This window comes from Rhinatrema bivittatum, chromosome 4 (assembly GCF_901001135.1).
Source record: "Rhinatrema bivittatum chromosome 4, aRhiBiv1.1, whole genome shotgun sequence".
NCBI lineage: Eukaryota > Metazoa > Chordata > Amphibia > Gymnophiona > Rhinatrematidae > Rhinatrema > Rhinatrema bivittatum.
Genome location: NC_042618.1, coordinates 235,751,635 through 235,767,499, shown reverse-complemented (window position 1 = coordinate 235,767,499; position 15,865 = coordinate 235,751,635). Strand labels below are relative to the sequence as shown.

Here is a 15,865-nt window from a genome sequence, read left to right as displayed (position 1 = left end):
CAAGACAACCGGGTGTATCAAATGCTCCAGGACATGAAAAGCCATCTGCTCGCGATGAAGGAGCCCAACCCTGAGTGGGGTGGATTCTGTGATGTGAGTCACACGACCCGGGAGAGGTTTCCCTTGAAACGACGAGATGACCAGAGGAGCGGGAACATGGACCAGTGGGATCTTCAGGTGCTCCACCAATTTCTGCATAATAAAATTGCCGCCGGCGCCAGAGTCTACCAGAGCTAACGTATGAAACTCACCCGCAGGTGACATTAGCGCCACTGGTAGTGTTAGTGGAGGTGCTGGTGACGTCAGGCCTAGGAAGAGACCTCCCTCAGGTCCTAGGCCCGGGAGTTTTCCGATCATGCAGGGCACGTGGCTATTCGGTGGCCCGCTGTGCCGCAATAAAAGCAGAGACCCTCCTTAATTCGCCGATGGCGCTCGTGAGTAGACAATTTTCCACGACCCAATTCCATGGGCTCGTCAGGCAGAGATTGGGGGGTTCCCGATCTACCCTTGGGCGAGGGCGAATGTCGAGGGCATCTGGACGGAGTTGCGGCTTTGGGTGCGCTCCTGGTGGCGCCGGTCAATGCGCCTGCCAAGTCGATCAAGGCGTTCAAGGACTTCGGAATCTCTCGTCCCGCGAGCTCGTCCTTAATCCGGGGACTCAACCCCTGAAAAAAGATGGTGTGTGGACATTCAGGGTCCCAGCCGAGCTCTGAAGAGAGTGTCCGGAAGTCTATGGCATATTCAGCCAATGTCCTCGAGCCTTGACGTAACTGCAGCAGCTTCGGCCTGGCAGAAACTTCTTGAGTCGGATCACTGAAGTTTATCTGGAACAACTCCCAGAACTCTCTTAGGTTCCTTAGAACGGGATCGTCCCGTTCCCACAGAGGGGAAGCCCATTCTAGGGCCTTCCCTTCAAGATGAGCCAGGTTAAAGGTGGTCTTGGTGGCATCATCAGGAAAGAGGGTGGCCTGCAGGCGGAAGTGCATATTGCACTGGTTAATGAAACCCCTGCAGGCCCGAGGTTCCCCAGAAAAACGTGGCTGTGTGGGCAAGTGGATTACCGGACGACCCCCAGAAGCTGCAGGCGGAGATGGCAGCGTAGGATTCATAGGTCCCAATGCATCGAAGTGCTGGTTTAAGCTCTGCACTGAAGAAAACAGGGCATCCAGAGTTCTTTGTGGGTCCATCAGGCGCTGGGCCATTCACGGAATGGCCTGGCGGGCGGATGCCTCTGCCGGGTCCATGGACTTGGCAATCTGTTATGCTCGGCTTGTGGACCCTTGGACCCACAGGAGGATGGTGTACCTTAGGAGAAGATCCGTAGGTTCTCCCGTCGGGTGGTGAGGCAGAGCAGGAGACGTGACCAGCTGACCCTCGGCACTGGAGACGGAGGCGACTGTGGAGGCGGATGCAGAGATGAGAAGAGAGGAGCTGTGTCTTCGCCACTGGAAGTCTGTGGTCCCCCAAGGAGGAGCCTGTAGGGACCCAGACAGCTGGGACTTAGGTGGAGCTTAGAGGGGTCAAGGAACTCAGTGCAAGGGCTGACTGGAGCTTCACCCCTGGAGACCCGCGGTCCCCCCGGGAGGAGCCCGAAGGGACCCGGGCCGCTGGGACTTAGGCAGGGCCTTGAAGACGGCGGTCAAGAAGGATTCCGAGGTCAAGTGCCAGAGGGAAGTCGCTTACCAGTCCGAGGTCACACACCGAGGGATCACCACTAGCCAGTCCGAAGTCACACACCAGAGAATCGCCACTTGCCAATCCTAAGTCAATACCAGGAATCACCACTAGCCGATCCGAAGTCAATACCAGGAATCACCGCTAGCCGATCCGAAGTCAGGAACCAGGAACACCAAGACAAGACAGGAACGGATCCAAAGCACAGGAAGACTCACCGAAGCAAGCAGACCTGATGAACGAAGGACGTTGCCAAGTCGAGGAATGAGCAGAGGAAGCTGGCTTATATACTTCCCCTGCTCTGGCTGATAGGGAACAGCTGCAGCTGGTTAAAGGGATCAGGTCCCTTTAAATCAGCCAAGGAGGCTCGGCCTCGCATCTAAAGATGGCGGCAGCCATCTTGGATTTCCCCCGCGGAGGAAAACGCTGCTGGACGCCGCGAGGGGGGAGCAGGGACGGCTCCCCCTGCGGCGAGCAGCACAGGGACCCGTGCCGGAGCGACGGGCCTCAGGTCGGGGCCTTCCCCCGGGACTCCCGTGGCGGTTCACCATCATGGGTAAGGTAGGGGGACCGCAGTCGTGGCCTACCACGGCCGCGGAACACAACAGCATGCAGTTCTGCAGCCAGTAGTAAGCCATCTAATGAAATTCTTAAAGATCTTTCAGAGAAAAATTGATAAAACTATAATGCATTTTGAGAAAGAGTATGCTGTCTCCTGATTTTCTCATCACTTGCTTTTGTTCTCTAAATCCAGCTAAAATGAAATTGAGTGAGTTGTGTCCTAAATTGAAGAATGAATTTTATGCTGAGTATTCTAAACAGTTTTGGATAACATTTTGTGAAAACAAGAGTATTGTAAAATAAATGAAAATAAAAAATGCACTGAAGATGTAAAAAAAGAAATAGGGAACTCTTAACTTGACTTAAAGAGATAAAGACCTGTTCCCAACCCTGTGTGTTAAGATCTGTGAATGGCTTGCTGTCTGTCAGGATATACCAGCTGCAGCGCATTGTGAACGTGGAAAAACGTGCGGATCGTGTACGTGGGAGTCGTTACCTGCTTGAGCTAGAGCTGTTGGAGAAAGGAACCAGGACCGTTCGCCTGTCAGAGTATGTTTTTGCTCGTAACTGGCATGGTAGTTACATTGAAGATCAGAAGGAAGAAAGGAGCATGAGAAACCTAATCTGGGGCAGGCGGCATTTGATGGGCATTCAAGAGAACCCAGAACTTTGCTGGCCAACAGGTTTTTCCTGGCAGCACCAGGCTGTTGTCCACTTCATCGTGCCAGGTAAGCTGGTGGCAGCTACTTGAGTATAAAGGGGGTATTGATCCTAGCTTAGCTTTGAAACTATCTCTGAGGTAGTTTAGGTCACCTGTTGCCAAGGGAGGGGCAATTATCATAGTTGAAACAATCCTACATAATATATCTGCAAGTTTGCTTAACCTGAAGGGGCGGTGCCCCAAGTTCCCCTCCAATACCACACTTGGTCTCCCTAGACAGCTTTCCCCCTCCTCTCACAGATTTAAAAAACAGAGATATCCAGGTAAAGAGGTCGCAAAACTTTTACTGGAACGCTGTCAAATTGTACAATTGGGAGAAAATACTTGTAAAGTGAAACAGTGTGCAGCATCTCATGGGATAACAAGAAAGAAACTCCCTGAATCACAATCTGGCAAACAAGAGTTTCATTCACGTCTATGCACTATACAAGTACCTGAAACATTTAAAACAGTAACCATATGCATAAATAAGGCAATACTGGGTACCCAACAGAAAAAAAAAACCCCAAGAATTGTCTGATATTGCTATGTTTGTGCACACAAAAAAAAAAATAAACATCATTAGGACCCAGTTCTCTAGTAACAGCTGGGGTTTTCTTTTTCTTTACTATGATGCACTCTCCTCATCCAGCTCACTAATCTTTGTTTTTGAATCTACGTGGATTCTATTCCCAACTCCCAACTCCTTACTGCAGTTCCTTGGACTTCACAAACCTGCCTTAGCACTGCAGCAAGATCAGAATTTCTGGCGAAACAAGCAGACCTAGTGGGATTAGGTAACTTACCATTTCTTCCAAAACTGTCTCTCCACTCACACAGGTAGGGAAGAGCACACAACTACCCTGTAAACGTGTTCCCCTTCAGAGGAACTCTGATTAGTTGTGCTTCCCCTTTGGCAGGGTCAGCAAGCAGCTTTCCTTTCTGTCCAATGTGTCCAGGTGCTGACTCTGCCTTCCAGTCTCTGGATTTCTGGAACAGCTGGCCATATAGCCGTACGGCAAAATGGCGCCGGCCGTACAGCGGGCGCCATTTTTCATTACGGCAACACGATTCGAGTGCAGGAGGTCGTTCCCGGACCCCCGCTGGACTTTTGGCAAGTCTTGTGGGGGTCAGGAGGCCCCCCCAAGCTGGCCAAAAGTCCCTGGGGGTCCAGCAGGGGTCCGGGAGCGATCTTCTACGCTCGTGACGTCGGGGACAGGAACCAAAATGGCGCCGGCGCCATTTTCTATCAACGCACTCGTGGCCCGAGAGTAGAAGATCACAACGGGACCCCCCCCACTGGACCCCAGGTAATTTAAGACATTTTGGGGGGGTTCGGGAGGGTGGGGGATTTATTTTAAAGGGTCGGGGTGGGTTTTAGGGATGTTTTAGTGTGCCGGTTTTCCCGCCCTCCCCCGATTTACGATTTACACGATATTTTAAAAAACAAAACCGCGACGATCCGATTCCCTCCCCCCCCCCCCCCCCAGCCAAAATCGATCGTTAAGACGATCGATCACACGATACACATCTCTACTGGTGAACAGGCTAGCTCCTTCAGCTTCCATCAATGCAGGAAAAAGCTCTCCTGATCTCTCACAGTAGGACTCTCATTTCTTTCTCTCTCTCTCTGCTGCCTGGGAGATTTGAAAGCCAAAAGCCCTTGCTGTTTTCCTTTTGTTCCTGGTTAGCTCAGCAAGCTCCTCATCCCCCATTGGCTCCCAGGGTCCAGAAGATACCCTGAGCAACTGTCTGCATGTTTTCTTCCCCACATCATTGCCCCCCGAATGCACCAGTATAATATCCGGTACCCCCCATTAGTCTATTCTTTCCGACACGAACGGCAGGAACTCGTCCCATTCCATGCCACGTTGACTAAACCAGGCGATGCTCCATCCCAAGCGCTCCAGCTCCAGATGCTCTCCATTTGGTCTCTTCATGGCGCATCGCTGTGCGCGATGTACAAAAGAATGGCCCACGATCCAGGCGCATTTGGTGCCACTTCTCCACCCCCTCTCTGCTGTAATAAAAACAAGCATTACCACATCATGTCAACGGATACCTTACCCCCCCTCCCCGCCTTACACCCCCTTCCCTCGCAATCCTAGCCCTTTCCTCCCCTGTTGCGTATGAAACTAATTCTTATCCAAGCGTACGTATCGCTTGAAAGCTTTCGATGCCCACTGCCCAATACTCTTGATTCCCACTTCCAACATTCCCACCTCCGCCGCCGAAGTCGCTGCTTCTATACGAAAAGAGTGGGTACAGAATCCATATGGATCCCTCCCTTTGGCTGCGATCACCTTCCTGAGGACTTGCGAGAATTGAAATTTCATCAACGCCAATCCCGATTCGTGCACCAGGAACGGCCCTGTTACCTTAGGCCGCCGACTGACGTAGTGCAACGCTGTCCTCACAGGACATACCACCTCGCTCTCAGCCGGCAATAGCCATACGGTGGTGCCTCTGCCTTTCTGATCCGTTTTTGACCGTGGAAGGAAGAGCACTACTTCCCTCTCGTTAATACTTACCCACTGCGCTCTGAGCCCAGAGGACCCGCCGACCCTCCCTGACCTAGCGACCAACTCACTGACCCATAACGCACCAAAGAATGCCCACGAAAACGCAATGCGAAATAGCACGGCTTCGTACTGGGACCAACAAACGCATGGTAAGCATTCCCCTAGCCTCACCAAGTCGTAGTACCGGATTGGCAATCGCTTATCCTGCCTTCTCCCCCCCGCCTCTTTGCCACCCACCTAACACTTTCCGTAACCGAAAACTGCTCATCGGATTACCCTGACCCCTCAACTTACTAAAGAAGGAAACCCCAGTAATTGTAATCTGGTAGAAATGAGAGTGCTTCCCCCACCTTTCGCCTCTAACACGAAGTCCACTAGCCATTGCTCTCTTACCGGCCCACCCGTCCACCCTCTCCCCCCCCAAGAAATCCGCGACAAACGCGTAACCCCGTGAGTAAGCAGACCAAGTACTCGGAGTTATGGATGCTCGGATGAGCGCCCATTCTTCTTCCCTCGTTGTCACCGTTCGTACATGCCGCGCCTCACATCGTCCTACGCCGTCGACATCTGATAAAGAAAATAGTCACACTGACTACCGCTGCCACCGAACCGGCCCAAGCCGGACTAACAGAACCATCCATACCACCTACCTGACCCGTCCCCCAAACTAAATGCCAAATATCATTGAAAAACCATACCCTGCGTCCCCCAAGTTATATGCTAAGTTGCCTTATCTTAGTCTCTTTTTTTTTTTTTGTTTTTGTTTTTTATTTACCAATTTTTTTCCCCCGGCTTACTCCCAGCCTGCGTGCACTTGACGCTAGGATGACGCCCCCCCACACGAGGCACACGCATGCTTGAACTTACAATCCGGGAACAAACAAGTAGCCCTATTAAACCTCCAACAGACCTCTCCTTTCAGAATCGCCCCTTTACCGTCCTTACCCAGCGATCCACTCCCCCTAGATGACATATTTCCTCCTCCCAGGCCTCCCCCGCTAGCCTGGACGTCCTCCCCTGACCCCAAGCCACTGCCTCCCCCCTTGCCCATTGCCGCGCCCTTATTGGTCATCTGCTTGAGCCACAAGTTGATGTCCTGAGTGCCCAAAGACATGAACCTGTTGCCCGCCATCTTTTCTCGGAAATGCTCATCGTAGTTGAGCCACGCCCATCCTTCATAATCCCGAAAAGCCCCTAAAATACTGTCACAATAAGCTAACAATGCCCCGTGCTGCTCGGGGCAGTAGTGCCCTACCACGCTAGCTAAGCGTAAAAAACCCCTGAGCCAATTTAATATATTTGTTGTCACCCGCACTCCTGACTCCGAGCACTTCTTCTTCTTGCTGCTCTTTCCTCGTTTCCTCCGACCCTCCCGCCTGCCCTCAATTAATCTAAATATGTTCACATACTTACGCTTTTTTATACGCCTCCGTATCCTACCCGGCACACCTTCCCACAATTCCGTTAAAGACGCTATTGCGGGGTGCCCCATGTCTTGCACCGGCCCCATGCCGCCCCGTCTTCCCCGCCGACTACTGCTGGATGCTGATGAAGAGGAGTCAGACGAGCTACTTTCAGTATCACTCGAACTGCTCGCATGTTTGCGCTTCTTTGACTGAACCACCGCTTCTGTCTCAGATCCTCTTTTGATACCTTTACCTTCAGGCGCTCCCCAAATTCAGGACTTCGCCGCCTCTCCACGCGTTCTGTCAACTCTTCCAACTACTGGCTCTTCCACAGTTGGGTAAACCGGGTCTCTGCCCCATCTATCTTCCATGTTTGTTTCCCGCTGCCTGCGGACTCCCGCTGCTTCCTCATAGGGAAAAATACTCACACCGGTGTCAGTTCCGCCCTCCTCCTCCCTCCTCCCCCCCCGATCCCTGGAACACTGTTGTCGTCATCTCCATCCCCCCTGGAACCCGCCAACTCCTGGTCCATCAAACCAGTATCCCACTCCCTCCAACCTCCGAACGCTTGCCGTTCACCCCTGTCGCTGCCCTCCCTTACCTCCCCCACCTCGTGACCACTGCCCCACCCCCCGATCCAACCCCGTGCTCTCGCCGCTGCCCACACTCACCGCACTCTAGTTGCCCTGTGCTGGCAATGCTGCCCCAGCACGGCTGTCTGCTTGTGCCGGCCTGTCCAGCCGCTCTCGTCCCGCATCTTCCAGCCCTTCTGGTCCCGCGGCCGACGGCCCCGCCGCCTGCTGTCCGCTCCGTTGAAACGCTGCCTTTCTCTCCGCTCCATCCTCCGTCCCCTTTCACCACCAGGCACCCTCTCGTTCGACCGCCTCCTGCCGTCTTCGGGTCTGCCGACCCCCTACCGGCCGCACCTCCATTCTCACCACGCCGTTCGGCACCACGCTCTCCCCCATCTCTCCCAGGGGCACCCGCCCCAACCTGATGATCTCCTTGGCCGCGTTCCTGGTGTGCCGCAGACTCCTGCCCGATGCGCCCTGGACTCTGCGAGTAAGCCCGGCTGGGCACGCCCTCGTCCACCGAGTCGCCTGGCACTCCCTGCTCTGGCTCTGCCTCCAGCCCACTCTCCCCTAAACTGGCTATCACTACGCATGAAGCACTTGCGGGCCGCGTGGGAGAATGGCATGCCCGGCTGCCCGGGGGGAAGGCACTCCCACTGCTGAGCACAGGACCCGCTCGCCCCCCTTTTCCCGGACCCGCCCTACCTTGGCTTAACGGTAAGCTTTTCCTCTCACCAACCCGCCGCATAATAATTAACTTTCTCCACTATACCGGCGTTATTATCCTACTGAAGCGCGCAACCGAATTATATCACCGCCACACTTTTCGCCTGCCTGTCCTCTGACTCTCCCTCGGCAACTGCCTGAATTCGGCTGACGTCAGATACCCAACCAATCACGTCCTCTAGTTTGAATTATCTCCGCTCTTCCCCCCCCTCTCCCCACTCCACACTGCTTCTTTCCCGCCCTCGTAAATCTGCCCTTCCCTCTGCGACTATCCTAGTTCGCGCGCTTTCCCTCTGTTACACTCGCCGTGTCCAATCAACACGACTTGCTTGAATGTTTGCAGAGACAGAATGTGAGAGCCTCTGTGTGTGTGAGAGAGACAGCATGTGACAGTGAGAGCCTGTGCTTGAGCAAGACAGCATTTGGGAGTGAGAACCTGTGTATGTGAGGCAGATAGCATGTGCCATTGAGAGACTGTGTGTATAAATGATTGTATGAGAGAGAGCATGTGACAGTGAGATCCTGTGTGTGTGTGAGAGAGAGAAATGCATGTGAGAATAAGAACCTGACGTTGTGTTTGAGGGAAGAAGATGGAGAGAAAAGAAACAGAAAAAAAGACAATATAAAAGGAATTGGCAAAAAAAATAAGAAAGGGAAGGTGGAAAAAAATAAGAAAGGGAAGGTGGAAAAAAAAAAAGCCTGTGGCCAACCAATTAGAAAACTAAGATCAGACAGCAAAGGTAAAAAAAAAAAAAAAAATTACTTTTTAGTGATTGGCACATGTAATCTTTGGGAATGTGCAAGAATAGCACCTTCTCTATGCGAATCTCACAATGTATGAGATCAGCATGGAGAAAGTGGAAGCCCACGGGGCCTGCACAGAGGAGGCAGCAGGATGGGCTTCAGTGTCAGTAGCAGCAATCGGCACCTCCCCAATAGCCATGTGGCAGCAGTGACAGTGGCAGCAGAGGAATGAGAGAGGTTCCGAGGTTGCTGGCAAAAGAGAGGAGGTTCTGCCTTTAGTGTGTGTATGAATGGGACTCTGCCTGGGGGTGTATGTGTGTGAATGCATGGGTGCCTGCCTGGGGGTCAGTGTGTGTGTGTGTGAGAATGACTGGGAGCTTGCCTGGGTGTGTGTGTTTGTGTGTGTGTGAGAGCATGAGTGTGTATGAGAAAATCCAAGGGATTAAGAGTTTGTGTGTGTATGTGGGGAGGGGGGGGGGGTGGAGTGGGATAGAGTGTTTTAGAGCCTGAGAGTGTGTCAGTGTCAGTGAGAGTGAGAGATTATGGTGGATATAAGAGCATGAATGTGTATGTATGTGACAGTGTATGTGTGAGAGAGAATGGACATGTGAGTATGTGTGAGAGAGAGAGAGGATAACCTCCTAATCCTCGACAATATCAGGGTGACTGGAAATCAAGAGCTCCCACAGAAGGGGACAGCAGGGGCTTTTTAAAATCCTTATTAGTTTTAATTGAAGATTTAGCCAATGAAATTCAGCAACAAAAAAGTCACTAAGGTAAGGTAAAGAATTATTTGTTTTTGCTTTATTAATAAATACAGTACATATATTAAAATTATAACTTTTTGTTATTAATTAGAGGTACAAATATCACAAAATTATGGATTTTTCCAGAAGTGACACACCACCCGAGTTATGCTCGTTTTTTTTAATGAATTTTGACACACTGAGCTCAAAAGGTTGGCCATCACTGAGCTAGTATCAAAACGCCAAAGGATACAGGGCAATCCTGTCCCACTTGACAGTCAACATGCCGGAGATGATCATGAAATCTTCCGGAGGGAAAGAGTCATCGGACAGCCCCACCTCTAGAGCCACACTGTGGGGTGGGGGTGGGGGACAGGGGAAGGGGAAGGGGAAAAAAAGCAAGAATTAGCAATTACCTGCGTAGAACTGTTCTGACCAAGACCATAAAATGTGTGCAGGAGGGGGACAGATTGGATGTACAGAATGGGTGACAACGCTTGCCAGATCAGGCCCAGGTTGTTTTGATTTTTTTTGTTTTAAATCTCTAGGCAGTTTAATAAAAATGGCTGTCAAACTTCCAAATGTAAACCATGCAGCTTTAATACTGTAAGTCAACAGCAATAATCGAGAGATTTGTCACATGCAAATCCCCTAACCTGAAACTCTGATTCTTCTCTTCAGTAGAGGTTTTAATCACCTTCACAGTGATAACCTCTTCAGTATTACTCTGGCTTTCCCTAGGCTGGAAGTTCATGTTAAGAACATAAGAACATAAGAAATTGCCATGCTGGGTCAGACCAAGGGTCCATCAAGCCCAGCATCCTGTTTCCAACAGTGGCCAATCCAGGCCATAAGAACCTGGCAATTACCCAAACAATTACCAAACAATTACTCCCTATGCTACTTGTTCATTGTAAAGCCTGTTACTGCATTACATTTTTATGTAATCCAAGTAGACATTTTCAACGTCTCTTCTGGCTGTTGGATACCCCCTAGATTGATCACTCTGTGTTCCATGTTCCATGTAAAGCCTGTTGCTGCATTATGGTTTGTTTTTTTTTCTGTAAACCGAGAAGATGTTCCCAACGTTTCTCGGTATATAAAAACCTTAAATAAATAAATAAAATAAAATAAATAAAGATCCCATGCTACTGATGCAATTAATAGCAATGGCTATTCCCTAAGTAAACTTGATTAATAGCCATTAATGGACTTCTCCTCGAAGAACTTATCTAAATCTTTTTTGAACCCAGCTACACTAACTGCACTAACCACATCCTCTGGCAACAAATTCCAGAGCTTAATTATGCATTGAGTGAAAAAGAATTTTCTCCGATTAGTCTTAAATGTGCTACCTGCTAACTTCATGGAATGCCCCCTAGTCCTTGCCTCTTCCTGGTGCAGCTTATTTTAAAGGCAGCATGCTCTTTCTTCCCTTTCTGGGAAGAGGGTTTCAATCAGGTAAGCAATACCAAATCCACTCCCCCACTTCTTCCATCATTTTGTGCATTTTTTTAAATTTTAAAACAATGTAGCTTTGATATATTATGCCTTGCTGTAACATGCACAAGGTTGCAATTAGGTTTCATCATTACTCCCTCTCTATCCTATATAATAAAACCCTTTTCCTGTCTGTCTGTCACGCTCCCACAAAAGGAGCATAGCGCCCTGCCCCTCAAGCCACTGGGAATAAGCACATGAGCCTCACCTTTTGCGCCGCTGATTGATAGCATGGATGATTTGCTGCAGTGTTGACCATAGACAACCCTGGGAAACAGAGGCAGCAGCAGTGGATAACTCCTCATGCACCTGGTAATGCTTCTCCTCCTCTCACCCTCCACCGTCCTCTGCCAAGTGGCAGAGATGGTGCCGAGGCAGGACAGTCAGCTGACCTCAAGATGCTAGTTGCTTGGTGGTTGTGACAGTCCAAGGCAGCAGCAATAGGGCAGAATGAACACTATGGGCAGAGTGAGCAGCTGAGTAGCCCGAGGGGCCGTCTCCAGCATCCCACCACCACCACCACCATCAATTCCCCCAAGTCTAAGGTATACAGTGATACCTCGGTTCTCGAACGCCTTGACTTTCGACCAAATCGGTATTCGACCAGGAGATTCGAGAAACTTTTGTCTTGGAATCCGAACAAATATTTGGAACTCGAACTTCCGAGATGAGCCGAGTTGAGCCGAATGGCGTTCATTCGGCCCAGCGCGCCTTGCTTGCGTCATCAGTGTGAGTGCAGAGAGAGAGTCACGCTTTGTGGAGAGAGTCACGCTTTACACTGAATTTAACCCTTAGACATGGGTCCAAAGAAAGCCAGAAGTGGTAATGCAGACATACATATTATATACAAATTAGGCCAGTAAATAGGCATTTTCTGGGGCTTGGAACGAATTAATCCAGTTTCCATTATTTCCTATTGGGTTTCATTGCTTCGGTTCTCGAACAATTTGGTTCTCGACCGTCCTCCTGGAACGAATTATGTTCGAGAACCGAGGTATCACTGTATTTGCAAATCCCATCATTGCCGATGGGCATTTAATCAAGTGGTACAATAAGTCTGTGGAGTAACGTCTTGCACTTGCATCATCAGATGATGTGGAGTTAACAAACCAGGCTGCTACTCACATGCAAAGAGACAAATCATTTTTTTTTTCCCTTCCTCTCGTAACTGTGATGTGGAGAGCGAAAATGTCAAGGGCTGGTACTCACTGCCAGGCCGAGGCAATAAAATGTGCGTTAAAACGGACCCTCGTGTTCAGGCACCTTTTATCCTCATGCTCGCACAGCCATCTCTCCTGGTTTCCCAATGCTAAATTTTAATGAGCTGCTGCGTTAAAAATGACGCGCTAGCGAAGAATTATGTGTCACTAGCGCTCAAATGCACCAGGCTCCCCAGGAGTGGTGGCTATGTGCCCACAGTTGCAATGGGCACTCAATACGAGCATCTGTTTTATCCGATTTCAGGTCGATTTCTGGATGCCAAATGTACACGCACAGTAGCAAGGGGCCTGGAGAGAGTCTGTTCTGCACGTACATTATGCGCCCAGAATTTTTTTTTTCATCAAGTCATTGCATTATACCTTTATTCTTAAACACTGCCAGCAGTAGGTGTTTAAGAATAAAGGTAGGAACCACAAGGGACACTATTTTTTAAATTTCTCCTGAGCCCTTGACTCGCAGATTGATTTAAAGCCTGTGCTGGGACTGGACACCCAGCAGTTTTCTGCATTGGGGGTAGTAGCTAATAGCTTCATCTACATGGAAATTAAATGTAAGGAGCGCTATCGGCTACACAGTTTGGGCACGCATTCTGGATGCGCTAATCACCTTATTGCATCGGGTGCTAGTCTAGCGAGTCCAATACTCGCGTCCAACTGCGCATAAACCTGTGGCTAGGCTGGGCGAACTTTATTGCATCGGCCCCTGCGTGTTTCAAATCACAGCACAGTGTCTCTGAAAATGCCTTCTGGATTTCTTATGAATTATTATTCTACCTTTATTCTTGAAATAGTTGGTACGTTGTACTTCTTTCTGGTGTTTAACAGCTTTTAATTTTGGTTCTTTCTACCCACCCTCCAACTCCCCAGTAAAAAACCAGGCACGCTGGGTTCAGCAATTCATCTTTGACATGGAGGAGCTGTACAGAGCTACCCAGGATACCAATTTCAATGTGATTATCACAGATTACAGCAGTGAGGATCTCGATGTCCAGGCAGCCCTGAAAAGGTCCAGCATACCCAGGTAATAAAGAAGGGCAGAAGAAAGAAACCATAGCAGGATGAGCGGCATGCATGTTGCCGTGTGAAACATATGAATGGGTAAAAGAAAAAAAGACATGCGCCTTTCACATGCGAAAGAAAGAACTAGTAGTTTCCTTATGGGCCGATGCAGTAAAGTGCGCACAGGCGGAGCACACCGTTAGCCCCCATTTGGACGCGCGTTTTCCACGCGCTATTTTTACCCCTTATACAGTAAGGGGTAATAGCGTGTGGAAAACGCGCGTCCAACCCTCCTGAAACTAATAGCGCCGTCAACATGCAAATGCATGTTGATGGCCTATTAGTTATTCCAACGCGATTCAGAAAGTAAATGTGCAGCGAAGCCACACATTTTAATTTCGGCCGGCACCGGGAAAGTAAACAGAAAAGCAGAAAAAACTGCTTTTCTGTACACCCTCCAACTTAATATCATAGCGATATTAAGTCGGAGGCCCCAAAAATTTAAGGACGCTCAATTTTGCCGGCGTCTGTTTTCTGAACCCCTGGCTGTCAGCGGGTTCGACAACCGACGCTGGTAAAATTAAGTGTCGACTGTCAAACCCGCTGACAGCCTCCGCTTCTGTCAAAAAGGAGGCGCTAGGGACGTGCTAGTGTCCCTAGCGCCTCCTTTTTACCGCGGGCCCTAATTTGCATATCTGGGCTTCCTGAATCGCGCGCCCAGGAGAGTGGCCTGGGCGCACGTCGGGAGAGCGGGCGCTCGCCGGCTCTCCCGTGAAGTTTTCTGTCTCGGCCCGTTAGAGATTACAAAGGCTTTTGCCTGCGAAGCAGAAAGAATTACAGGGGCAATTTTCAAACTGCTCACATTGCTGCAAAGTCGCTCAGGTACCTCTTTACCCCCCACGGGCCGTGAACCAGTTCTCACAGGGAAATGGACATGCATGCTTACCCTTTCCAACTTGCCCCGTCGTTGGTAAAGGTTCCCACTGACGCTTCCCTCAGCTTTTTCTGCAGGTGCTTTCCTTGAAAATAGAATCTATATTTCCTCCCCTGACCAGTTGGAGCATGTCCCCTTTCTGTGGGTAAAAGTGTGCGTGGTGTGGAACAATGCATCGATTTAGCCGCGTAGAGGGAGTGAAGTTGTCTGGCAGCTCTTTTGCCCCAGAAAATTGGTTTTTACCTAGATAAACGGCTTTTGAAAAATGCCTTGCCTGGGGTAAAGTTTTCAACTAAGCTGAGCCATTAAATCCCTAAATTTTACTCATTTAATCTAGGCGGATTTTTAGCTGAATTTAGGCACCTACATTTTCAGTTGAAAATTCACCTGTAATGCCACCCTGGGGCACATAAAACAATCAAATCTCTCTGATGCTAGGTTTAGGAGCCGCACCCCCACGTCTCTGTGGGTTCAAAATTGACAAAACAAATGTACAAACGGTGCAGTGAGCGTGGCCAACAGGCAAGGGCTGTATATTCTCAAGCTGGGCAGGGGAAAGCACTAACTCTTCCCTTTCCCCTCTACGACCAGCAGACTGCATTCCTAGAATCACGGTTCTTCCTTTCTTCTCCTTCTTTGTGGCAGACTCACACTCCGAACTCACATCCCAGGGTTAAGTAATACAATCTCACTCAAAAGGTGTCTTCCAAAACAATAGAAGCTTTTAATTCTCAGCGGTTGAAAAAAGCACATCAATGATGAGTCACAGGAATCATACAGTAGAGATAAGCAGTAAGATAAACAAATATAAATTTACATATCCTTCTTCCTCTGGTGGAACTTTTAGACCTTGATCGGTTCTCAAATTCCATAAATGCTTAGTCACCTCTTTAAGCAAACTCTTATCAGTACTCATTCTTTTTACAAGTTCCTCTCCCAGCAGTATATCTCAGTAATTTGCTTCACTCTCCCACATTATGCTCCACATATCCTCCTGGTCTGGCCCCGGGCATGACCCAAAAGCCTAAAGCTGTTACCATGGAGCCCGGAATGGTGGCCTTGCTAGACGGAGTACACCAGCAGACACTCTAGAAATTACTGCTTACGACTGGAGGCAATTTCTTCAAAAATCTAGATGCTTAATCCGAATCAATTTTCAAAGGAGCCGATTTAGGTACCTAATGCCCTAAGTCAGGCTCATAAACCCTTTGAAAATTGACCCATAATTAAAAAAACAAAACAAAAGGGATGCTTCTAGTTTCCTCTCTAACTTCTGTTTCACCCCATTCACTCCTATGAAGTTGAGGCACGTATGTTTTTTGAAGAGATTCAAGTGAGGCTATGTGGTGATTGAAGTGTAGGTTAATGTTTTTTGTTTCATGCACTTCCTTTGGGCTGTCAGCATGCTGAGTGTGTTTCTCCCTCCCAAGTCCAGATGTTGGTTGCTATGTTATAGACAGGTATGTTCTGATTATTTAAGTAAAGCTAGGCTCCGTCCCAGAGAGATTCGACTGCACAGTCTTAGCAGGAACAGTGAGCTTCTTTATTACTTTCCCAGAGC

General features: G+C 49.4%; 1 protein-coding gene across 1 annotated transcript in view; it reads left to right on the top strand.

Moving 5' to 3' along the window:
* The window catches only part of B4GALNT3 (beta-1,4-N-acetyl-galactosaminyltransferase 3), a 397,614-nt gene that overhangs the window by 356,553 nt on the left and 25,196 nt on the right, over positions 1-15,865 (top strand). Inside the window, exons 15-16 of the mRNA XM_029599934.1 lie at positions 2,665-2,963; positions 13,239-13,392. Of these exons, the coding sequence (XP_029455794.1) occupies positions 2,665-2,963; positions 13,239-13,392 (453 nt within the window). The remainder of the gene's footprint in view (positions 1-2,664; positions 2,964-13,238; positions 13,393-15,865) is intronic.